This window comes from Malania oleifera, chromosome 5 (genome assembly GCF_029873635.1).
Source record: "Malania oleifera isolate guangnan ecotype guangnan chromosome 5, ASM2987363v1, whole genome shotgun sequence".
Taxonomy (NCBI): Eukaryota; Viridiplantae; Streptophyta; class Magnoliopsida; order Santalales; family Ximeniaceae; genus Malania; species Malania oleifera.
Window position 1 is genome coordinate 23,122,625 of NC_080421.1, and position 25,448 is coordinate 23,148,072.

General features: G+C 36.3%; 1 protein-coding gene across 1 annotated transcript; it reads left to right on the plus strand.

The window, feature by feature from the left end:
• Positions 1–15,491: 15,491 nt before the first annotated feature.
• LOC131156401 (uncharacterized protein At2g23090-like) lies at positions 15,492–24,709 on the plus strand. The gene is made up of 3 exons (XM_058110052.1): positions 15,492–15,722; positions 15,823–15,863; positions 24,403–24,709. Exons 1-3 carry the CDS (start codon positions 15,650–15,652, stop codon positions 24,520–24,522), a joined length of 234 nt encoding a protein of 77 aa, XP_057966035.1. The 5' UTR covers positions 15,492–15,649; the 3' UTR covers positions 24,523–24,709.
• The last annotated feature ends 739 nt before the right edge of the window (positions 24,710–25,448 follow it).

Sequence of the window (25,448 nt, forward strand, 5' to 3'; positions counted from 1 at the left end):
GGTCAGATTAAACCGAACTACGTAAATCTGGTATTCTTATTTTGTGTGCTTGTTTTTCTTGTGTGTGTGATTATTGTTCCTAGATCTCTAACAATTGGTATTAGAGTTAGATCGATCGGAGTAAAGTCACCAGATTAGAGCAAAATTGCCACATTGGTGCAAAGTCGCCAGATTGGAGGTCCTAGGTGCTATATTGTGTTAATTGTGTGCCTAAGGAAAATTTTGTCTAGGAAAGTGAGACTTAAGCGGTCCATTGTGACCATCCACTTCCTTGGAAATTTACCTGGTGTAATTTAGTACAATCATCACTGGGCCCCACTGCCACATCATCAATAAACCCACTCCAGCGTGACGTCATAGTGTTGCGTCAGTAGAGCTAAATCAGCATCCTCATCAATGCCGCGTTAGCGCTATGTCAAAGCTACATCAGCAGACACGTGTTAAGGCTCACGTCATCCCTAGGCCCACTTGCCATGTTAGTGTCCACGTCATCTTAAGACCCCACCTGCCACGTCAAATCCACATCAGCAGCCAAGTAACAGCGTTAGGAATATTCTGTTAAGTGAGAGTATATTCCGTTAAGTTTAACAGAAAGTTGATTGATTTTGACCAGAAGGTTTGACTAGGTTTTCGGAGTCATTTTAGATCTGTTTTTCGAATGACTTGAGTCATTTATAAGGTTTTTCGGCTGTTCCGGATCCAATTGTACTATTCGTTTGAGCTGATTCCATCTCTAGATTGATGAATCGAGATGTTGAACGAAAAGAGCTCAAAGATCGAGATGTTTAACAACATCAACTTCGGTTTTTAGAAGATGCAAATTGAGGACTACTTGTTTGGTAAGGAGTTGCACTTACCATTGAAGGGAAAGACAGATTCCATAACAGAGGACAAGTGGGAGTTGCTTGACTGAAAAGCTCTTGGAGCTATCAGGATGACGCTGGCAAAGTTTGTTGCCTTCAATATCAAGCATATGACAACCACGACATTTGAATACTTTCAACAAGCTATCGGATCAACTCACTTCATTTGAAATCAAGTTTGATAGTGAGATCCGTGCCTTACTGATTTTTAATAAGTTGCCTGAAAGTTGGAAAGGTTTTGTTATTGCGATCAATAGTTCCGTAGGAAAATCAAAACTGAACTTTGATGAAGTCGTTAGTATGATTTTGATGGAAGAGATTAGGATGCAGTCAAACAGTGTTTCTACCTCAAGTTCAGCCTTGAACGTGAAAAGTCGAGGGAGAAATTCTTGGAAAGGAAGTAGGCATGGATGATCAAACAATCGCAGCAGTTCTAGGACCAGGCGTTCCAAATTTAGAAATCCCAGAGGTTCTCAGGGCACAAAGAACATTGAGTGTTGGAACTGTGGAAAGTTCAGTCATTTCAGAAACCAGTGCAAAGGTCCAAGAAAGGAATACGAGGCAAAAATAGAAACAAATGTTACTTCATAAGAAGGTGATATGTTTATATACTCTTTGGAGAGCAAGAAGGAGTCTTGGGTCTTAGACTTTGGAGCCTCATTTCATGCCACTTGTAGTAAAGATTGCCTAGAGGAGTATATACCAGGTGACTTTGGTAAGGTATACTTTCGTAATGATCAACCTTGCGACATAACGGGCAAGGGAATTGTGATGATCAAGATGAACAGATTAGTATGGAAGCTGAAGAATGTCAGATATATTCTAAACCTGAGAAAGAACTTGATCTCAGTTGGTCAATTGGCAGATAAGGGATACACCACAACATTCATTGGCGATGAATGGAAGATATCAAAGGGTGCACTGACAATTACACGAGGTAAGAAAAGTGGAACACTTTATGTGATTTCTAATGTCTATATGTCTATTTCAGTTGCTATAGGAAATGACAATAGCAACATTTGGCATCAACGACTCGGTCACATGAGTGTGAAGGGACTCTGGGTGATGCATTCAAAGGAAAAGTTAAGTGATTTACGGTCAATAGAGATTGTATGTGCAAGGATTGTATACTCAGGAAACAGAAGAGGGTCAGTTTCCAAACATTCACCAGTACCGTAAAGAAGGAGAGACTTGAACTAGTCCACTCAGACGTATAGGGACCGATGACCGTCTCATCCACAGGTGGAAGGAATTATTTCGTGACGTTTATTGACATTCATTCTCAAAAGGTATGGGTTTTCTTTCTAAAATAAAAATCTAATGTCTTTGATGCTTTCAAGATTTGGAAAGCAATGGTTGAAAATGAAATTGGTTTGAAAATCAAGAAGCTGAGAACTGATAACGGTGGTGAGTATGAAGACATCAGGTTCAAGAAATTCTACTATGAGCATGGTATCAGGATGGAAAGAACTGTGTCAGGTACACCTCAGCACAACGTTGTAGCTAAGTGGATGAACCAATCATTGACTGAAAAAGCTAGAAGCATGTGTATGCAGTTAAACTTACTAAAGCAATTATGGGCAGAAGAAGTCAACACAACAACATACTTGATTGACAAGAGTCCATCATTACTGTTGGACCACCGTTTACCAGAAGAGGTACGGAGCGGAAAATATGTGATACTTTCACATTTGAAAGTTTTTGGTTGTGTAGCATATGTGCATGTTAATGATCATGTCAGAAACAAGCTTTATCCAAAGTCCCGAAAAATGCACCTTCATCGGTTATAGTGAAGATGAGTATGGGTATCACATTTGGGACAATGAAAACAAGAAGGTGATCAGAAGCAGAGATGTGATCTTTAATGAAAAGATGATGTACAAAGACAAATACACAACAGAATTAACAGAATAAATTATTTACATTGTGTGACAGTATGAGTTTCGTTATATCATAATTTACTCATTTCAATGATAATACCATATGAGAAAATATACAAATTCATATTTATAATCGTATAGGTATAAAACACAATCTTTTATAAGCTTTATTTCATTTCTAAAATTCATTCACATGTAACTTATATTTATCAGTGAAAGTTCCCAAGGATAAGGAAGATTACCCGCCCATACAAGTAGCTTCCCTCTCCCTTGATGTTGTTTGTATCCTGGCCCGAGTAACTCGAGTGAGGCTACAACTTATACTTATCAGGGCACTCAATGTAGAGACCCAAAGAATTATAATGGTTAAATAATAAAAGAAAAGAGAGAAATAGGAAAATATTTAAAGGGAATTTACAGGGTCTCGTCGACGAACACAGGGCGTTCGTCGACGAGCATCCTTCTTGGGTTCGTCGATGGGGACATTCATCTCGTCGACGAGAAGTTACCGAGAGGGCCATTTTTAAGGCCTGAATCTCGTCATTGAGGAGTAGGCATTTGTTGAAGAGACAACAACTTGGACTTGTTGTTGACCTTATAGGTCATACCCTGGTTTTGATAATGACAAACACAATTGTATTTAATAAATATTTAGTTCATGTGCAGGTTCATATTAGCATATCTTCAGTGGCACGTGAAAAGCTTAAAGACTTGAAGACAATTTCATACTCTTAATTGTAATAGTTTTTAAATGAAATTTGTCTGTAATAGTAATTAGGGTTTTCAGTTTGTAATAAGCTCACACACATCACATGCATGATTTAATTTGTAAGCTCAAACCGAACCATAGAAAGACCTTAGGGTGAACCATCGTTCGACCGACACCGGACTTTTTCGGTGTTTCCAAATTGGACCCCAAGCGACCTTAGGACACGCACATATGCACATATGTTTATTAGGTACTTGAAATAGACTTATAGGCCCGGTTGACCGAGCCCTTATAGGTCATTTGACCTCGGTCGACCGAACCTCCTGGGAGTCAACTTTTTGACCTCCTGGTCGACCGACCAGATTTGTACCCCAGCGACCTGGTCGACCGAGGGGTCTTGGGAGAATTCCCAACTACCTAGTCAACCGAGCCTTGTAGTTCAAAAAGGCCCCGGTCGACCAAACCTCGGAAATTTGGCAAATCGCCCTCTTCGGTCGACCGAGCCACTTAGTTCAAAATTGCCCTGGTCGACCGAGCTACTTGAGTCCTGGTCGACCGAACCATTTCTGGTTGATCGGACCTCTCGGGTTGCTCCCATTTTTTTACCGCAGTTAATAATTTTTTAACGGGGTTAAATTATCTTAAGTGTCATTAATCTTTTCCAAAAATCCCTAATAAGTCCCCAACAGTCAAAATTTTTAGTATGTCTATATATACTCCTTCATTTGGTGATTTAAGCACGGATTAGCAAAAAGATTAAGAAAATTTCTCTCAAGCCAAAATACTCTTTTTTGCCTCTTATTACTCACATTTCTTTTGATACCCACTCAAGCTTACACTCTTCATCCATCTAAATTATTTTGTAAGTGTATTGAGTACTTTTACTTAGAGGTTAGCTCTCCATATTGTTGCATATTTGAATCGATTTTTGAGAGCATAACCTAAGTTTTCTTAGGAGGCTTTGCCAATAAGCCTGCCCTAAGAAAGACTTGTTGTGACATCCCAAGTATTGCATTCTCGTTGTAATATCTTAGGAAGTTCGTTTTTGTTTGGAGATTGCAAAAATACTTTCAAACATATCCGAATATCTTGTGGTGTTCATATTGATATATTTGTGAAAAGATATTCGTGTGTGTGATATATCAATCTTTGTGGTATTATTTATACAAGTATATATATCATTTGTCGAAAACAAAGATTATCTATTTTGCAATCCAAGCATATACGCATTCTATTGATTGATAATATTGAGGCTTGTTTGATATTCAGTGTGAACACTCTTGACTGAATATTTGAAGTACATAGATTATTATTGACACTCTCACGTACTTGCTACACAGATAGAAAACATTGTTGAGAGTTGACATATTTAGACCACACTGAGCTTACATTATTTAAATCATCTGTGGTGTTTGTGTGTGTGCGCATTTGTGGTACAAATCTGCTTTACGTGAAAGCACTCTTGTATTGTACCTTTGATTGTATATCTGAGTGATTCCAGGGGTGGCCTGAGGGGGCGGTAATCCAGCCCGGCAAGGATTGTTGTAAAGGTTGAGGTCAGCCCTGTGGTAATTTGACCCGGTTTGTATAGGTGCCGCTCCACCCGTTTAAGTGAGTAAGGTATTGTGATAATCCTTGTGCTGGTTAGCCAAGGCGGGGACGTAGGCAGTTGGCCGAACCTCAATAACATATCTGCGTGTCATCCTCTCTTTACTGCTTTCTGGTGCTTGTATGGTTGTTTAAACTGCTTTATTTAATCTCTGGCATATTTACATTATTTGCACTAGATTGACCCTAGGCTTGTGAACATACTGCTGCTAGGAGGAATACCTAAGAGATAAAATTTAAAAATACCAATTTACCCCCCCTCTTGGGATCACGGTAAAGCTAACACTTGTCGACAAGGTAACGTGGCTCGTCGACGAGGCCACGTGGACAACATTTTATATATAGCCCTAAAACAGATTTTTGATGAAAAATTTATTTTACAGTTCCTCTCTCTCTCTCTCTCTCTCTCTCTCTCTCTCTCTCTCTCTCTCTAAAATGGTTTCTCTGACTTCTCTCTAAGATTCCGACTCCGTATCTCCTCGGTTCGATGATCAGAAGCTACCACGATGATCCTAGGGAGATTCTCTACAACATAGCCAAAGCGAAATGTTGATTTAAGAAGTTCGGGAACCATCCCAAAACAAGGGTAAGTAGATTATTTCAGTATTTTCAGTATTACTTAGTTCATTTGAGGTCAGATTCTGTATTATATGCAAATATACTAGAGTTTTGTGAAGTAAAATCAGGGTATTATATTTTCAGGAATAAGGTGTTTTGGGACCCTACAGGCAAGGGTTGACGACTCCAGTGGGTGGTATTTCAGGAACGCAGGTAAAATGATATATGGATTATAGTTTAGGAATTGAGCATCTGTGGATTTGGGGAAATATGTATGCGATAATTTTTTAGGTGAATTCAGTTGTTTGATTAGGAAATTATGTGTGTGTATTATCTCAGGATGTTGAAATTATAAATTCCACACACATGAGACTGTAAATAGCGGTTAGTATTCAGATAGTCAGGTAAGGGAAATATGCTATGCTAGGAAATTTTAGTATGAGTTCAATATATATTATATGTTATATCAGATTATTCTTCAGATTATAAAATATTTGTATAGCAAAAAATACAGATTTTAGGGCATGTGAGTTTATTTATTTAAATCGTGTGGCATGAGCTTATAGTAAATTAGCACAGTATTTATGCAGCTACAAATACTATGTTTTACAGTATATTAGTAGAAAATATCATGGGATATATATATATATATATATATATATATAATTCATCATTCTATAATATATATATATATATATATTATAGAATGATGAATTTTCAGTACATATACAGATAGAAATTATACAGTATATTTTGAAACATGATTTACAGTATATGTACAGAAATATATATTTTCAGCAATTTCAAAGGACCATGATTTCAAAACCATAACACCCAGATTATCAGATACACAGACAGATACACAGATATATAGACATTAAATATTCAGTCAGTTACTCAGATTTTCATATCAGTTTTGTAAAGTTATGGTTATTTCAAAATCATGCTAAACCATTAATATAAAATTCTAGTTACATATATAGTATCAAACCTTGATGGACCAGATTCAGTTAGCAGAACACGGTATTGTAGCTATATTCAGTTCAAAGTGCAACCATATAACTCAGATAGTATGTGGATTTAGCAGTCGATCATGCCTATGTTGTGGACAAACTCCCCGTCGATTAGGGTTAAGGAAGTCGATCTGACTTTTGAAGTTCAATTGACTTATTCTGGTTGGCCAGCCAGGATAGATCCCACCTACGAGCCGCACAACCCTGTCATGAGGGGTTAAATCATGACTTTCAGTTATCCATCTAAGGAAATTTTATTAATTAATATATATATATATATATATATATATATTCAGATTTACAGAAACCATAGACATACCTATGAATATTAAAAGTGTTATGAATAGAAAGTTTAGAAAAACAGTTTATGTTAAATAACATAAGTATGAGCTATACTGCACATTATTTATACATGTTCTCTCTGTCTCAGCTATTTATGGTATTTCTAAATCAATTTTTACAAATATATAAACTCATTTGCCACACACTAATAATAGCATATTTCGTCTTCCTGTGCGTTGTCTTATTCCAATAATTTAACATTATTCTGGTGATCCAGTTAGGCGAGCAGATCAGGCTCACAGATAGAGGAAACTACAACACTATCCTGTCCATGGGGTGAGTATTTTGGAAATTCATTTTTGGAGTAGTCCCTAGGTTCAGTTGAGGGTATTTTTGGAAATGGTTGTATATGCATATTTTAGGAAACTTCTGACACTCTAGTATTGTATATATTGTTATGGTTGTATGTATTTTGCTTTCCACTGCATAGGTAGTTTAGGACCATGAGGGTGGTATGAATTATAATAAAAGGTATCAAGGTAGTGAAATTTCACAGTATATATTTATAAGGAAAAAAATGGCATGAAAAATCAGGTCGTCATACTCACTTTACTCAGTAAGCTCTCAATCGGAGAGTTTTACTTCGCCCTAATTATTGATATTATTAAACTCACGCTCTTTCAATTATCATTTCCATTTCACAATCTAACTCATGAGTGTCCTCAGTAACCATCCATATGTCATCTGTAACTCATGACTGCCTTGAGGATATTCTCCACGCCATGCTTCTCCCCATGGTCGGGTTGTGCAGCCCGTAGGCTGGATCTAAACCAGGGTTGGCCTACTCGGTTAGATCAAAATTGAAGTATTTGTAGTACAATTGGCCTGTCATACCCTGGTCCGGACCCAGGGGGCAAAACTACCCTTCTCACTGGCTCAATCGTTTGTCAACACCACACTCTCCATGAGACCATGTGGTTACACTAACACCTCCCTAGCAACGGTACCGTGCTTTCTTTCAATAGCAGTCCATCAGGGTTCTCATTTTCACATTTCAGTATTCACATTTTCAATATTCATATTTCATCTCATAATTGTATATATCACATTTTAATATTCTCATCATTTTTCAGTAACACATGCCATCATTTCATATTTCCTCATTTATCATAGAAAACATTTTTATATATACCCTATTCCATCATTTTTTAGTAAACCTCTCTATGTTTCACATTTCATTATTTCTCAAAAAATACTCAACAATATTTATCACTTTCCATCATTTCCCAAACATCACAATTCAGTATAAATCATATGCACACAATTTTATCTGATATTTGTATCAAAATAATTTTAGGCGAAATATCATAGTTTCATTTTCACATATTTCCTCACCCAATAATTTCAAAAATAACTATAATAATTTATTCCCCTTGTTAATTTTGGTGTAATCCCAAGAGGGGGGTGAATTAAGTATTTTAAAAATCTTTAAGTTTATTTTACCACTTAATCCCTATTTCAATATTTAACAAATTAATTGCAGGGGATTGAAATTAATTTAAATTATTATCTCAATAAATTCTATTTTATCCAATTAATTATCAAGTGTGTATAATATAAATCAACATACACACATGCAAAAGCTGATAATGAAATGCAAGCGGAAATTAAAAAGATAAGGGAAGAGAGAAGGCAAACACGATTTTACGAGGTTCAGCCAACCCGTCCTACGTCCTCACTTTGAGCAACCCACTTAAAGATTCCACTAAATCCCTGCTTTTTTAATCAGAACAGAGCTTCCCTTACAATCTACTGCTTACAAGAAATACAATGTCCTCCTCACCCGGTTCACAACCCAAACCGTGATTACAATATAAAATTTCAAATATGCAAAAACACAATATGGCTTATAATAAAGCTAGTAAGTACAATGGAAAACCTAACACATATTCATGTGATAAAACTTGAAGCTCAGTATGTATATAGCGATGATGTCGTTATATGAATGATATGCTTTACAAATCAATCCTTTAAATCAATATCTCTCAAATATGATTTTATAAATAAATGTTTTGGAGAAAAAAATAAGGTTTGATTTCAGAATACTTTAAGCAAGATTAGAAAACAAGATCATTTAAAAAATAATCTTTGATAATGTGCAGATCTATATTCTTGCTATCCATAATCTGTCACGTTGAATTTTTGAATAAATAAATAGCTTTTAATATAATAAAGATTTAAACACTATGTTTGAAAAATAATATCCCTCAATAATATGTATTTAGAGGTTCTTAGGGTTTGCAATCAAATACTTCTTACACTAATCAAATAGCAACCCTTTGAATGAAGATATATTTAAAAATTTCTTCAAGATTTTAGTTTTAAATAATATCTTTTCTCAAGTAGTGATCTTCCACAAATATATATATATATATATATATATATATATATATATATATAGATAATAACTCAAGATCAATTTCTTAAAATGAATATTCAATGATAATTTTGTGAGATGAAAAACTCTTTGATACTACTTAGTTTGATCACCAAACCTTAATACCAAAGTTGTTTGCACAATAGTTGTGGGAACCCCTTTTGAAAATCAACGTAGCCCAAGCTTTAATATGAGGTAAACGCTTTGAAATCGCAGATAAGAGCTTAGCTATAAGTTCAACAATGTTTAGAGATGTGTATACGTTCAAGTCTCCCAATTCTATTACAAAAGTTTATGGCACTAGGGTTTAGAGGTTGATTATATAGGTAATCTCGACCTTAGGATAAGTCCTGACCGTTGGATCAATTTGATCAAGTGTATAACCCACGTGTTCTCTCACTAAAGATCAGATTTTTAAACTTCCCGTAGTTTCAGACGACTGAAGATTTGGGTCCAAACGTCTGATGTTTCTTAAAGCACTAAAAATTATAGTCTGAACACAGGGTCAGACGACTGAACTGAGGGTTCAGTCTTCTGAAGTCCCAGGTTCAGACAACTGAATTAAAGGTTCAGACGTCTGAGGGTGTTATGCTTGTTCTGTGTTTCAGTAATTAAATTTTCAAATGATTGAACTAAGTCTTCAGTCTTCTGAGGAAATTCTTCTGACATCTGAAGAAAAACTTCAATCGTTTGAAGTTGAATCTTCAGACTTCTGAGGGTAATCCTCAGTCATCTAGGCAGACCCACTTCAAAATTTTCAGTTTAGTTTTTCAAAATTATTTGAGCTCTCTTGCTTTAACCTCTTATAAAAAATTTTCTTGGGTTTAAAAATAAGTTATTTAAATACATATTTAACCCTGGAAGGTTTTCATGAGATGCATGTGTATATATTTTGAGCTTCTAGCTATATCATATAAAGTATGCACATACATCAATTCTAAATACTCATTCCCACGACGATCTTGAACTTGACACTTGCATATTCATTCTTCTACTCTTTGAGTTCCATAGATTGTGTCAGGTTATATATATATGTTTTAATCCTCGTGACTTCCATGACTTCATCACCTTCCGTGCATGTTAAGTAATGTTCCTGCTCACATTCTCAATGGACAGATTAAATACTAAGTGATTTGTTATTATCAAAATAGGATTGGACTCATAGTGTCAACACCCCTTACCTGATTTACTGAGAGGTGCGCTAAAACCCAAATCCTACGCCCCATGACGTTCGAGCTCAAAACCGTGAAATTCACATTTCCTCCAAATTAATCAATTGAACTCCCTAGAATAATAATTATTTTAATATTTCCTAAGCCCACACACCCCCAATACTAATTAAACTTTAAAATTAATTAACGAATATATTTTCGCTATCCTACCCTAACCTTGGAGTGGTGCCTAAGAAATACAAATTAAAAATCTGCTTTGGCTAACATGATGAGGATTGAACCTAGGACCCTATGGTGGTGTCTGATCGTCGATTTGGTAGGAGGTTTAGGGAAAATTGAGGAGAGAGTGAGAGGTCACCTTACCCCATGAGTGATGCCTACGTCGCTCCTACGACAAATCCACTCCGATGAAAATGTCGGTGGTGGAGAATGGAACCCAGGGGTATCTTCTATTTTTTGATAGGCTGAGTACTGGAGAAGAAATTGAGGAGAGAGGGAAGGAGGAATGGAGGAGTGAAAGAGTGAGAGAGAGAGAGAGAGAGAGAGAGAGAGAGAGAGAGAGAGAGAGAGAGAGAGAGAGAGAGAGAGAGAGAGCTAAGCTCTTTGTAATTTAATTTCCTAAAGGATCGCGAGATCCTTTAGGATTCATCTATATATAATATTATTATATTAATATATTATTAAATTAACAACAATAAATATTTAATTTAATTAATTTTAATTTTAATTTAATTTAATTTTTTTACACTTCCATTCATATTATCTTTTGGGCATTACATGTTACCTCCTCTAGATCAAGAGTTTTTTTTCCCCACGTAAGAGTGGTTACAAGATTTTCATAGGTATGAGTTGAGGGCAAAGAGTTTAATAACATCAAAACTTTGTCATCCTCATCCTCATCAAACTTTACATCAACTCTCATCAAATCACTAATAATTTGATTAAAAACATTGATGTGTTGATCCAGATTTGATCCTTCAACCATCTTAACCCAATATAAACGCTGCTTAAGAAAAAGTTTGTTATTAAGGGATTTAGACATGTACTGACTTTCTTCTTTCGCTAGATAGCCTCTAGAGAATCTTCCTTCGTCACTCAATAGAGAACTTCGTCGGCCAAACACAAACGTATTATAGATGTAGCCTTCGCTTTCAAATCTACCCATGTTGCCTCATCCATTCCTTTCGGTTGAGTATCAAGTAGAGCCTTAGCCATTCCTTGTCGTACAAGAATGTCCTTCACTCTCCTCTGTCATAAACCAAAGTTTCCGGTTTCATCAAATTTGACGATGTCAAATCTTGCAGAAGACAATCCCTATGCTATAACAACAATAGCTCTGATACCAATTTGTTGAGATATGGAACGAATAATTAAAAATGTACAGCGGAATAAATAAAACAAGTAAAAAACACAACCAGAACAAGAAGAACAACAAGATTTACGTGGTTCGGCAAAGCTTACATCCACAGAAGCAATGACACACAAATTTCACTATGGAAATCATAATGTACACGATACATTTCACAAAATGATCACTCTCTCATCAATATATGCCCAAAATGACATATATAATAGTTCCTCGAAGGTTTCCCTCCATTACCCAACCACCCAACGTTCAAAAATCCAAAATTCAGAAAAACTGCTCGCAACCTACGCGCCTTCCATTGACAAGTTTAGGGATTCGTCGACAATCCATAGAAGACCACTAGTCGACAAGAATAGGAATTCGTCGACGAGTCTAGAATTCTGAGATTTTTTTACTCTCTGTATTTTCTCATCGACAAACATAGGACCTTCGTCGATGAATCTTTGCTGTCCTCTTGTCGACGAACACAGGGTATTCATCGACAATCTCTTGCTGTACTGCCCCTTCATGTTTTTCTTTCTTCTTTCTTTGCTTAAGAAAACCAAAGTATAAGAGCCACAAACAACATAAAGTTAACTAAATGGTACAAATCCAACCACATAATCAATACGAGAACTTCTCTGAGTCCTTAAAGTTTTAACCTTAAGTCACAACTCAAGTGACAATACTCAATATTGAAACCAATCTTCCGAGTCCTTAGACTTCTAAGTCTCAAAACCCATATCGAAGCTTAACAATTCATAATCTTTGGTCTTTTGACAAAACCCATCTCAACCACAATTCGTCTTGTTATCCAAATCAAAGCTTATTAATCTCCAATCTCTTGTCCTCTGGCAAAACCAATCTCAACCATACTCTGTCATGGTTACCATTCTAACATCTTTGCCCTTTGGCTCGAACTCAATCCTTTTCTCTAAAAGGAATTTCTTTAGCTTGAAGTCAAACTTTCCTCTAAATGAAAGCCCTCTGGCCACAACGTCGTTTGTGTACACGGGCAACATGGCTCAAATGCCTTTAGCAGGCTCATCTCAATTCCCTCTGGAAAAAACTTATCCCAATGCCCTATAAAATGGGTCATTGATAAGTCAACAAATGTAATTGAGCAAAAGGTTTCCATCAATTCCACAATAGTGGTCTCTAACAACATTTGTTCCCACTGAAACATATAATACAAGCAATGGGGTTCCAACAAAGTCCATTAGAAACATTCGTAGTTCCCTTTGATTCCAAACCCACTAGGAAAACGTCACCATAGTGACCAACACAAAGCAGCACTCAGGGCTTGAGAACATCTGTCCAAGGTGCTGACAAGTCATTCTTCCTCATAGATCGAATAATGCCTCCTCTCTATAGGTATGAACTTCTCAAGTTTCATAAAAACACCCTTGGAAAAAGACTCCTTTAATTATTCACTTCCATCAAATCGAAGAGTATCATCTCTACCTGTTGAATGAGGATACACAAAGTCTCAACGATAAACCAGCTTAGCTCCACTGTGAACCACCATAGCACGACTCCCAAACTGTGGTTACAATATCGACTTCAATGCCAACTACAATAGGAAAAATCCCAAAGTGTGGCTATGATACCCGCCTCAAGGGTAGAATGTATTCTCATCTTTGTTCCTATCCATCAACCCTCATCCTTTGTCAAGGGTATATGACTTTCAAATATGTGACTAAAGGTTAAATTTCCTTTTGTTACCTGCCACAAGTTGCATGGCAAGAAGGGAGCGCGAGACAAAAGCTTACTCAAAGGTAACTTGTGCTTTCCCCCACTTAATGTCACAAATTGAATACCCTCCATTGAGTTGATGCCAACAATTCCAATCTCATTTGCATTTAAGATCGAGAGATCACTCTGATACCAACTACAATTATCATGAACGTGGAGTTCATCATGGCCAAAAAGGAATCACCTTTGCCAAATTCCTCCTAAAGTGTAAAGGAGTGATGCTCATGTAGCAGCAAGACTACACCAAGTTCAACGCAACCTACCCATTGTTATCTAAGGAAATACTTAAGTGTTTAACCTAAAGTTCAACTCTTATGGCTCAATAACCCTTGAAACAACTAAGGTCATCACGAAGGCTCCTCTACTTGAATAATAAGGGAAATAACTCACATTCCAAATGTATTGAGGGTAACTCTCATCCCCTAAGAACAACAGGGGTCATAGATGATATACCCCAAATGTATAGTTAATGGCTAAGAAGAAGTACACTCAAACCTTTGAGTTAGAGAGACTCGTGTGAACTTATTCCCAAATATTTTATCCGTGGGGCTCCCAATCCCGCATGGAAGGCCATGAAACCTCTTGTGGATATCAAGAGACTGTCCCGGAGCACTACTCAAAGTTGCTTACTTTGTACTTATCGGGATACTAAGGAAGGGGGGAGGAGTAGGATGCGCGCCCAGTGTACCCCGCCTCCCCCAAAAAGTCATTCTCCAAAGCATTCTCGATCACATACGAGTAACCATCAAGGAATTCTAATGATCATACATATTAGATTTGAGAACACTACAATAATAATTATTTAGATCAATTACAACATCATAAATTCATATAAAAACCATTCCCATGATAACCACACAATCGCATCTAGGATAATCGACCATACCTCCAAGTTAGTAATCATATACCAAAACCATGTGTTAGGGTTGTAGAACTCTTAAAACCCTAACATAGAGCATATTGCAACAAATAACAAAATGAAGAATGACTTGATCACTTCATGGTATGAGAGATGAACTCTCTTTCTATGTGTAGCTCAAACAAGACTCTTATGGATTAAAAAAAAATTGTACTTCTTATCTAAGATTCACTTATTTTCAAAAAATAAAAATCACGTGGCTAATATATAAAAATAATGTGTAAAAAAGTGAAATTAATGGGCAAAAAGTTGAAATCATTTTAAATTTGAGAGAAAAAAATTTAGAAAATATTTGGCCCATTTAAGGGTTATACCTACGTGTAATCTTCATAACTCTAGAGGTGAGTAAGCAAGGGGAAATAGATCAAATGAGTGAAGATAAGCAAAAAAAAAGGGTAGGGGTGGGTAGGAAGGGGAGGAAGAAAATAAAATTTACCGATAATCAAATATGAGAATTACGAAGCAAAATCATTGGTCATTTATGCCATCCATTATTTGTGAGTTTCATCTTCTTTGTTGACTAACATGCCTTTAAATGCCCACTAACTAATTCAAGCCTAAACCATTACAAATTTACCAACAATTCAAAAACAAGTAAGGGTTTTCCCGTCATAAAAAAATAAATTTTATAATCCTTTATCTATAATTTTTTCACTCTGTATGATACATTTTGCACAAATTAAAGCAGATAACATGAATATTATGATATCACTAAATATAAAACTATAGTTCACACTAATATTATTATCATCATTAAAGATATCGTTACATGTAATATATTATTATCATTACATTATAATAAATGAGAATATGATAAATTATTCTTGTGTAATAAAATATAGAATTATTATTGTGGCATCATTATTGATTAATTGTATTATTACCATTTTATATCTCTTACCTTTTTTTTTTTTTTGAAATAATTATTCCGGTTCCATTCTGTCTTAATTCTATTTTGACCAGTATGGGAGAACAAGCATCCAAACGGGTCCTTATAAATTTGTCACCTGTCTTCTTCACCGTCTCTTTTCTCATTGCTTGCTCAATCAAACCAGCTCTTGTCAAACCTTCTCCAAAGCTTAACAGCTAGGGTTTATTGTTATCGGCCATGGGAGGAGGCAATGGCCAGAAGTCTAAAATGGCCCGCGAGAAGAATTTGGAGAAGCAAAAGGCTTCCAAGGGTCTCTCTCTCTCTCTCTCTCTGAGAGTTTCCCTTTTTTTTTTTTTTTGTTGATATACGTGATCTTGATTTCGAATTGCTTGTGTATCTGGTTAATGCAGGAAGCCAGCTTGAGACAAACAAGAAAGCCATGACAATCCAGGTAGTCTCATCCCATTCCTTTCTCTCTCTTTTTTTTTTCCCTCAACAGTGGAATGTTATTTTGTATTTTATCCTTGATCTGTTTTTAATTTGATAGATGCGGTTATCTTAATTACCTTACCTGATCTGACGAAGCTAGAATTAGAGAATTTGTTTGCGTTTAGGTCAACGCTGTTTGAGTTAGAACATTATTCCTAACATTCTGTGTGCATTTCTAAGTCCTAAGATATATGACACTCACATTCTTGGAAAAATGTTTCAGTTGAAATTGATTTTCTAAGATGACCAAAAATGTTGCAGTTGTAAGACGCCATGTTATATGGCTGAGAATGTTAGGCAACTAAGAAATAACATATCCTAAAAGTAAAAGTTGCTGATAGGAGAATACTAAGATGGGCAAATGGTATAAACTTAAAAGATCAATTAAGGAATGAACATATTTGTGGTAAGTTCGACGTAACTCCTATTGAAGATAAGATAAGAGAGGGGCGACTCAAATGGTTTGGGCATGTGCAACGTAGACCAAATAGTGCACTAGTGAGGAGGAGTAAGTTAGTTACTACTATGAGGGGCAGTGATGTAGGACAAGAAGTAAGACCTTAGGAAGATCCTTGTTGGAAAATAATTAAGAAGAGTTGGGTTAAGGAATTGTGGGGTTAAGTTAGTAGTTTATTATGTGTGTTTAGTATTAATTAGTATAGGATTATGTGTATTTGGGGGTTTTTGGTAATATTTGTCTAAAGTAGGAGTATATTTGTAATGTGATGCAATTTTAGGGGTTTATGTGTAATTTCATGTAAAGAGGCTTTCTTATAAATAGTGTGTGAAAGTCATGTTGTAGGCAGTTGTTGATGAATTTGAATTGAAGTGAATATGAGTTCCCCCCTAGTATCTCCTCTTTCCTCCCTTCCCCTTCCGTCATCTCTTCTAATTTCTCCATGGCTCTAGAACCTTGATGCTGCCCTTGCATCAGGCAGTAGGAGGGGTAGTGATAGATCTAAATAACTTGGAATGAAATAGTGAGTCAGGATTTTATAGCCTTGAGTTTATTGAGGAAAATGCCCATGATCTTGTAAATTGGCAGAAAAGGATTCATGTAACAGAATCATCTAGTGGGACTTAAGTTTTGGTTTGTTTTTGTTGTTGTTGTGAATGACATCAATCGAATATTTTTTTGGATCAACAAAAAGGATTATTATTAGCTACGCATCAAAGGGATGCCAACCCAAGGTACAAGTAGTCAAACACCCCACAAATCAAGAATACATTATGATCATTCACAATTTGCCCACAATGCCAGCTATAAGATTAGTGACTCGTTGCTATTTGCAAATTTGAAGCGGAGTAATTGAATCTTTGAAGGCTCTTCAGTTCCTTTCTTTCCAAGCACATCAAAATATGGAAAGAAGAAATGAGATCCAAAGCCTTTCTCTTGTCCTTGGTGGGTCTAATGCCTTTCCAAGCCCAAAGTTCCCTTACCACAAAATTGGCAGTAAGCCACTGATATTGGGTCAGGACAAAGCCATCTTACACAGATTTCTTGTTCAAGGACAATGAAGAAGGATGTGGTTGACTGATTTTGCATTAGTCATACAAAGAAAATACCTATTTGTAATGGTTAGCCCCCTTTTTTTGTAAGTTGTTGAGGATTAAAACTTTTTTGTGAGTTGCCTCCTAGGAAAGGCAGGCAACCTTTGAAGGGGTTGTTGCCTTTCAAATATGAATCCAGGGGAGGTTGCAACAATTTGCTTCCATTGGAGATAGCTTCCTATATAAAGATGTAACAATGAAGACACCATTACTGTCCAAAGCCCATTTTGGTACATTGGGAATTTTTTGGTTTTGAAAATTGTAGAGATTGCTGTAAAAGTTAGAGAGAGCATGTAGTTTCCAATCTTCCGCATTCTTGGTGAAGGGGATATTATGATATTCAAGAAGATCCCTTGATTTGACATTTGAAGATGATGACGGATGAGGGCATCCTTGTCAACAGAGCAAATTGTAGATGAAAGGTATTGTAGATCTAAGATCCCTGTTATCGCACCAGACATCATGGTAAAAGTAAACATTGTTTCTATTCCCCATTGAAAATCTTAGATAGGGGAGGTAACCCCAACTCTTCTTGATGAGCTTCTGAAACCCCTAGTCCATAGGATCCTCTACTAGTATGAGTGATCCATTTGTTAAGCTCAAGCCTATATTTATAAGTGATCAGTCCCCACCAAAGGTGATCTTTCTTCTTCATGAGCCCTTACAATAGTTTCCCAAGAATGGCTTTGTTGATTGTGCGGAGGGATTTCAACCCCAAACCTCCCAGATAAAAAGTTTGTTTAACTAGTCATGAGGCATCAATTGACTTTGGAAGCTTTATATTTTATCTATAATCTATGTGTTGCTCCACTCATGTATTTTGCGATATTATTCATTGAAATGCAAACCTCTATCTGAATTCATTTTTATGCTAGAGGTAGTTGCTGCTCCCCCCTTTTAATAATATTTGTGTTGAGTCAAATAATTGGAAGCCACATATATCTTATCATCGCATTCATAGTTATTGACCAAATGCTAGGGATTAAATATTGGCCAACACAACTAATTTGCTCATATGAATTGATGAATATATGAGGAAAAAAAAATCATTCTAAAACTGAAATGAAGAATGTATAATCAACCATAACTCGAATTCAATTATAAAAAATTAGAATTAGAATGACATTCTGTTACAGAAAAGAGTGCAGTTATGTCATAATAGGAACGGTTCTATTGAAATTTCAATTAAGAAAGCGTCGAATGAAGGTTCCTGGAGGGAAGTATCATTTGTTTATAAGGTTCTTGATTTTTCGCATTAGCAAGTGGAAGATATTTTTAGTGGTTTTGGAGCTTGGTTATTGGTTTGTGTTGATAAAGGCAAGGAAGTGGGTTGGATGTTTGAGTTGGCATGAACATAATTGGTGATTTGTGGTATTTTTAACTAGAGAGTTATGTTGATGGATAAGGGTTACTATACTGTTGGGAAATGAAGATGAAGAGGGGATAATGTTGTGTATTAGAATTTCTTGTTTTTTATTCATGTGGAGGATATGGAGTTTCATGGCTTGAAAAGAGCAAGATTAGGGCAAGTTATATGGCTCGTAGATGTCAAGAATGTTATTGATGCTGTTGGTTGTTGATTTATGGAGTGGTAGTCATGGAAATTGTATCAGTGAACAGAGAGAGGGAGGGAGGGAGGGAGGCAATTAGGGAGATTTGCCTGTAACTAGTGTGGGAGGGAGGGGAGATTTGCTTGTAACTAGTGCGGGAGGGAGGGGAGATTTGCTTGTAACTAGTGCGGGAGGGAGGGGAGGTTTGCCTGTAACTAGTGCGGGGGGAGGGAGGGAGGGAGATTTTCCTGTAACTAGTGCGGCTGCTATAGTGATTAGATGTGATGATGTCTAGGTCAGATTTAGCTCCCGAGAGAGAGAGAGAGAGAGAGAGAGAGAGAGAGAGAGATTTTCCTTTAACTAATGCGGCTACTATAGTGATTAGATGTGATGATGTCTAGGTTAGATGTAGCTCCCTCTTTACTCCTTGCTTTGCTTCCTTCTGGCCACTCGTCCTAGCTTATCACTCTGTCTTGTTGTATCTTAAGGAAAAAATCAAATAGTTGTGTAGTGGGCTCCTAGTTCTAGATGAAAATGAGATATTGTGAATTTTAAAGTTTGCTTGAAAATTCAAGTATGAACATAGTACATAGAGAATACATAGTACATAGAGAATATCTAGAGAATTACCCTGAAAGATTGGTGTTCACCGATATTTTTATAAACGCCCATCCTGTAGTTAAGATTTGGGCATGGAGTTGTTTACTTGTGCACCCTTTGAATGTTATTTAAGGATTGTCAATCAATGCTTGATAATTTAAAGCATCTTTCCAAAATTTTAAAATTTTTAAGTGTTATTTTCATATATTTACTGGTGAAAGTGAGTAAGCAGGACGATCCAAGAACTAAAGCTGCAAGATATATTCTATACATATAGTACATTTATTCCGTAGTTGTTAAATCTATATTTTATCTTTTAATGTTAATCCACTCATCCACCTTAACATTTGCATCTCAACAACTTTTATTTTTTGTGCAAGAAACTAAGATTTTAAAATTTTAAAAACAATTAAAAAAGAGTTAAAGTTGGTGTTTTTTTTCTTTTTTAATAATTTTAATTCTAAAGCCCATTGGAAAAGATTTTGTGGCCTTTTATAGTAAAAAATAATATCTTTTCGGTTCTAAATGTTGGATTGGAGTAAAAACCAATTGGATTTGGGTCTAAATTGACTGCTTACTGAATCATGAATCCCACAATTTGAATAGTGAATTATGATATTTGATTGAGATCATTCGATTCATGGTCAATTCCTGCTTGCTTTGTTTTGCCTACTAGATTTGAATTGATAGGCTAGTAAATTAATTCATGAAATTCAAATAGAGAACCATACAATTTTGACAGCTGTATAGCCAAAAATTTAGTTGTATGAAAACTATAGAATTTCCTCTTGTAAAACAACATTCTTGTTTAATGAATGAAAGAGACAAAAAATTACATTTGGAAGCTGACAAACAATGTAAAACGTTTAAGATTTAACTTCTATTAATTATGAAACAAATGCTGAGGGGGTAGCCAAATGGTGGGAAGAGCTAGGATAAGCACCATAAGATGCATGGGTTATTGGTTCAACTGACTCCTTGGGTCACCCCGAGGTTCATGTAGCTATACTCGATGCCATTGGTTTTGGGGGGGGGGGGGGTTACCATGATGCTTGAGGTAGCTGGCTGCAATCTTGTTATTTCAAAAAAAAAAAAAAAGGTTAAATGAAGCTATGAAAAAATAATCTCTTTTCGAAGTTAATTTTAAAAAAAAATCTTATTGTGGATGTGACAACTCAAAGTGACTTTCGTTTAAATATTTTCAAAATCTTTTACGGGCCTGAATCAAGGGCGTCCCCCTGCCATAAGGTTCCCCACTTCATTTAAATAAAAAATTCTTTGCTGTAACTTGAGATCTTTTATATATATATATATATTGGATTGAAAAAAAACGATACAAATAAAATAAAGTAGAGAAAGGTCTCTTAGATGCTATGTCGGAGCACTTCCAACTAATGAATTGCCTCACATCTTTAGAGGGCATGCTCGGATTGTAACCTTGTTTTGTTAAGGGTGTGTTTTTTTTTTTGCCCCCTGGAGTAAGGTTTTACAGAGAATCAGGGACTAGGTTGAATAGTACTGGAGTATATTGGCAATGATAAATATCTTAGCCCATGTTTTATCTACCATCTATTTAGGATGGGATGGGGACATAGGTGGCACTTGTTTTTTACCTGGCTTTTTTTTCCCTATGAAGTGAGGGTGGGGGGTGGGAGGTGGGGAGGGGGGCATGGTCTAAGGGGCTCCCTCAAGTCTGTCCTATCTTTTATTTTGTTGCACCAGACATGGCTAAGACTGGCTTAGCCAAGCCTGTTGGCCCATGAAAAAAATGTGCCCAAATTTTTTTCTTCATGCCACACCAGTTTCCTGTGGCTTCAGCGTCTCAGCCTTGTTTTAGTATCTTGGCAGTTTGTTTCATCATGTATTGATCTGTTTATACTTCATGGTTCTCATTGCTTTCATATTCCCTTTAGAGTCATGGGTATATGTCCATGGCTCCTGCTTCCATTCTTTTCGTTTTGCTTATTTATTTTGGCATGTGAAATGCCCGTGTTGACACTGATTTTTGTTTATTACAAAGATAATTAATACCACCATTCTGATGTAAAGTTTCTTGTTCCATTGTTACATATTTTTACTATTTTCTATCACTCCAATAGAAGGAGTAAGTTTTCTTGTACTCAGTAGTAGTACCCTTTGGTGTTTGGGGTTGGACATTTAAGAAGGATCACTTGGTCACTTGGGAGGTGGTCTACAACTACCAAGTCTAAAGGGGGTTTGGGTCCTTGGAACTTGTTAATTTGGAGCCCAATTCCTTAACCTTGTTGCAAGGGTGATTGATAGGAAGTATAGATTGAAGCTAGTGCTACCCAAGCAAGTCCTTGGATATTCATCACATGGGTTTATCATTCTTTCATTTCGTTCATCGATTACAGAGTTGGGAATGGTTCTCACATTTGTTTCATGAGAGAAATGGACAAGGAATGCTGTGCTCTTTCCTGATGTCTTTATTGTTTTTGTCTTCCATAATGTTACTCTTTTTGCTTGCATGCACGCACATGAGAAAATCTGAATGCTGAAGATATGATGGACCTGTCTTTGTTACTTTTTATTGCCATTTCCATACATCTTTGTAGCCGACCCTACCTAGTAGGACTTAAGATGTTGTTGTTGTTCTTCCATTCATATTTGTCCTTGACTGTATAGGAGATTTTTGGATTCAAGAGTGTTGGGAATTTTCCTGCAAGTCCTTTTATTCTTATTTTACTCGTTTCCTAATTCAGTCTCCTTCCTGCCTTCTCTTTGGTTTATTTTATTTGGAAGACTAAATTAACATCTGATGTAAGGGTATAGTTTGGTCAGCTATTATTTTAAAGGGAACCAGGCCTTTGAGCCCATTGGTTCACCTCCCCGTTCTCCTTGTGGAGATGGGGATTCAAGTCCCCTTTTTGGCACTTCGGTATGCCTTTGGGCATTTGTTGGTATTATTGTGATTGAGGTGGTTGGTTAGTAACTCTTGGGTGTGGTAGAGAGCCTGCTCCTGGGGCTTTGTACAGGCGCATAATAAAAAAAATCTACTCTCTTTAAGGGTCAATGCTGAAGACTTAATGCAGGCATTATCCCCTAATGTGTTTACATTGTTTTGGCATAGCAGAGATGCTTGTAATCACTTTTTTTTTTTAAACCCTGCTTTGGTCTATTCAGAATAGATATTTTGGAATTTTTTATGGCCATCGGGCTTGTTCAACAAGGTAGAAGATTTCTTGTTGACAAAATTTTGAGGCTTGAAAAGGGCAAGGCTTAAAGATTATGGTATTGTGCTATGTTTTCTGTAATTTAGCCCTTCTGCAATTATTGTGGGATACAGTTTTTTTTTCTGACTTTTTTTTTATTGCTTTCTGCTTCTCGGGCTTTATGGATGTTGGCAATATTAAATGTTATTAAAGAACTTTACTTTCTTAGCTGTCATTTATTTTCTTTTTCGTTTTTATCTTAACTTCCTTTTGTAATTGTCTGTTTCTGTTCCCTTTTCAATAAATTCTTCCTTTACTTAAAGATGAGGGAAAAATGTCATACATACAACAGGATGCTTTTGTCTTTATTTTCAGCCTTACAGCATTCTTCTGCTCGACACTGATAATCATCTATTCATTGGCTTTCATGGAATTTTTCTATGAATCAATTTAATCTAGTTGTAACATCCTCCCCCCACCCCAAAGAAAAAAAAAAAAATAAAGAAAGAAGGAAAAAGAAGAATGCGAAGCTGGTTGGGCTAGGAGGTTGTTTTGTTGTCTAATTATTTTTTCTCATCAAAATACTTGTTTCATGAGTTCTAGGGGGATGTTTTACATTTCTGTTCATAGATTTTGTTACCAACATTGAGCATATGTTCAGCTGGGGGATTAGATTTTCAAATTTGAAGTGGTATTTAATAAGTTTAAGGTGACAACATTTGTTTGCACATTTGTGAGCTTTCCTGCCTATGACGTTAATGAGGCACACATTTGAGTCACTTCTCAGATGAGGTAGATATCCTGCCTCTTCATCGTTGCTTCTACCAAAACTCAGACAAATTCAGTTACTATATTCATTGATCTATTGGTTTCTATTTTCAGCTAGAACTACACTGCAATACATGAGTTGGGTACAAAGGCAGGTACACAACTTGTGTATGATATTTATTTTTGCCATATTATTTTGTCCAATATGGCAGGTACCCAACTTGTGTATGATATTTATTTTTTGCGATAATATTGTGTCCAATATGGCAATAAATGCTAACTTCGAACTTTTTTGTGCTGAAGTTATGACCTAATAAAATGTGGCAACGTGCTACAGATGTGCACTAATGCATAATGTGTGCGTGATACATAAAAAATGGATTCAAAAGGAGAAGTGCTACTATAGGCATTCTCTTGTTAGTTAGAATTTTGATTGTGTTATTATAAAACATTAGTTGATTGTAGACATTTTGGAGCTGTGCAACAAATAAAATGAGACACTTCTAATTCTTGAGTTAGGTTATTTTGGTCTGGTCAAGATTTTCATTCAAGTACTGGATCCATTATTTCATTGATCTTACTCAATTGTCATGGTTGAGGACCTGAATCCTTTTTATGTTATATTTGGATGCACAAACTTTTTTCCCAGCATGAGACACTTTCCCTATAATGCAAATATCCAAATATGGCTCACAGGGAACTTAGCCTTTCTGGGTTACGTTTGAGTTTTAATTACCATCTTATAATTTTTTTTTTTGGTTAAAAATGGGAAGGGCAAACCTGACATTTGCTTCATTCATGAGATGCTTTATTATTGTTGTGGTTGTTGTTTCTGTCAGTTAATATATTTTGAATGCAGTGCAAGGTGTGCATGCAGACTTTTATGTGTACCACAACAGAAGTGAAGTGTCGGGAGCATGCTGAAGCAAAGCACCCAAAATCTGATGTTTACACTTGTTTCCCTCATCTGAAAAAGTGATAAAAATGGGAAGAAAGAGCTTGCAGATATGCATGTATTGGGACCCTCATTTGTCATATCCTATATTTTGTTCCACAATTGGGTCTGAATCTCTGTACTTCTAAATCTCATGGATCTGAATCTGGTGAACTTCCTTGGCATTGGTTGTGAAATATACATGTGATGTACCTAGCGTCTTTGTCACCAACTTCATTGAAACAGGTACAATGCCCTTATTTAGTCTTCTTGTGAACTGCAAGTCCTTTGTGTGTGCTATAATTGCTGTCTAATCAGGGGCAGTCTTCACCTGTTCTGCTCTACAGCTTGAACTAGCGTAGCTGGCCAAGAAAGACTATATAGATTCTAGAGAAGTTTCTACTAGTGATTTAAGATGACTCAGGAGCTTGATTGTTCTGTGAGGCGATTATAGTCATTCTCGCGAAGCTGGCATATTAATTGCATCAATTTGTACTCATAAAATCAGCAGTCACTCTAGTTATCAGAGGGCTTGGAGTTCAAAGAACTTGATTGGCCTGCTTAACACGCTTATGGTGTGTTCAGCAGTGGAATTCTAAACCTTGGATATGAAACACTGGATTTAGATAAAATACAACACAACACCTTAGTTTTATTAAATTTGGTCGGATATGGCACTCCTAAACACAGTGCTAGTTGCACATGTTTGATGTTCCCAACCACGGCAGTATCCAGATTATAATGACGCTTGCACGCACAAACCTTTCCACTTATGTTTCGTTTTGATTTGGCTGTTCCGTATTTGCTCATTGCCCAGTGTCCCTTTGACATTGCTAAACTGAGTCAATGCTCCTGATCCTGTTTTGAGTGGTAAATTAACTGGACTCTTGTTTTGTTTCAGTAGCCTTGTACATATGCATGCATCGACAAGAAGTGAAGTTGCCATAAAGTGAGATTGATGTGGGAAATGA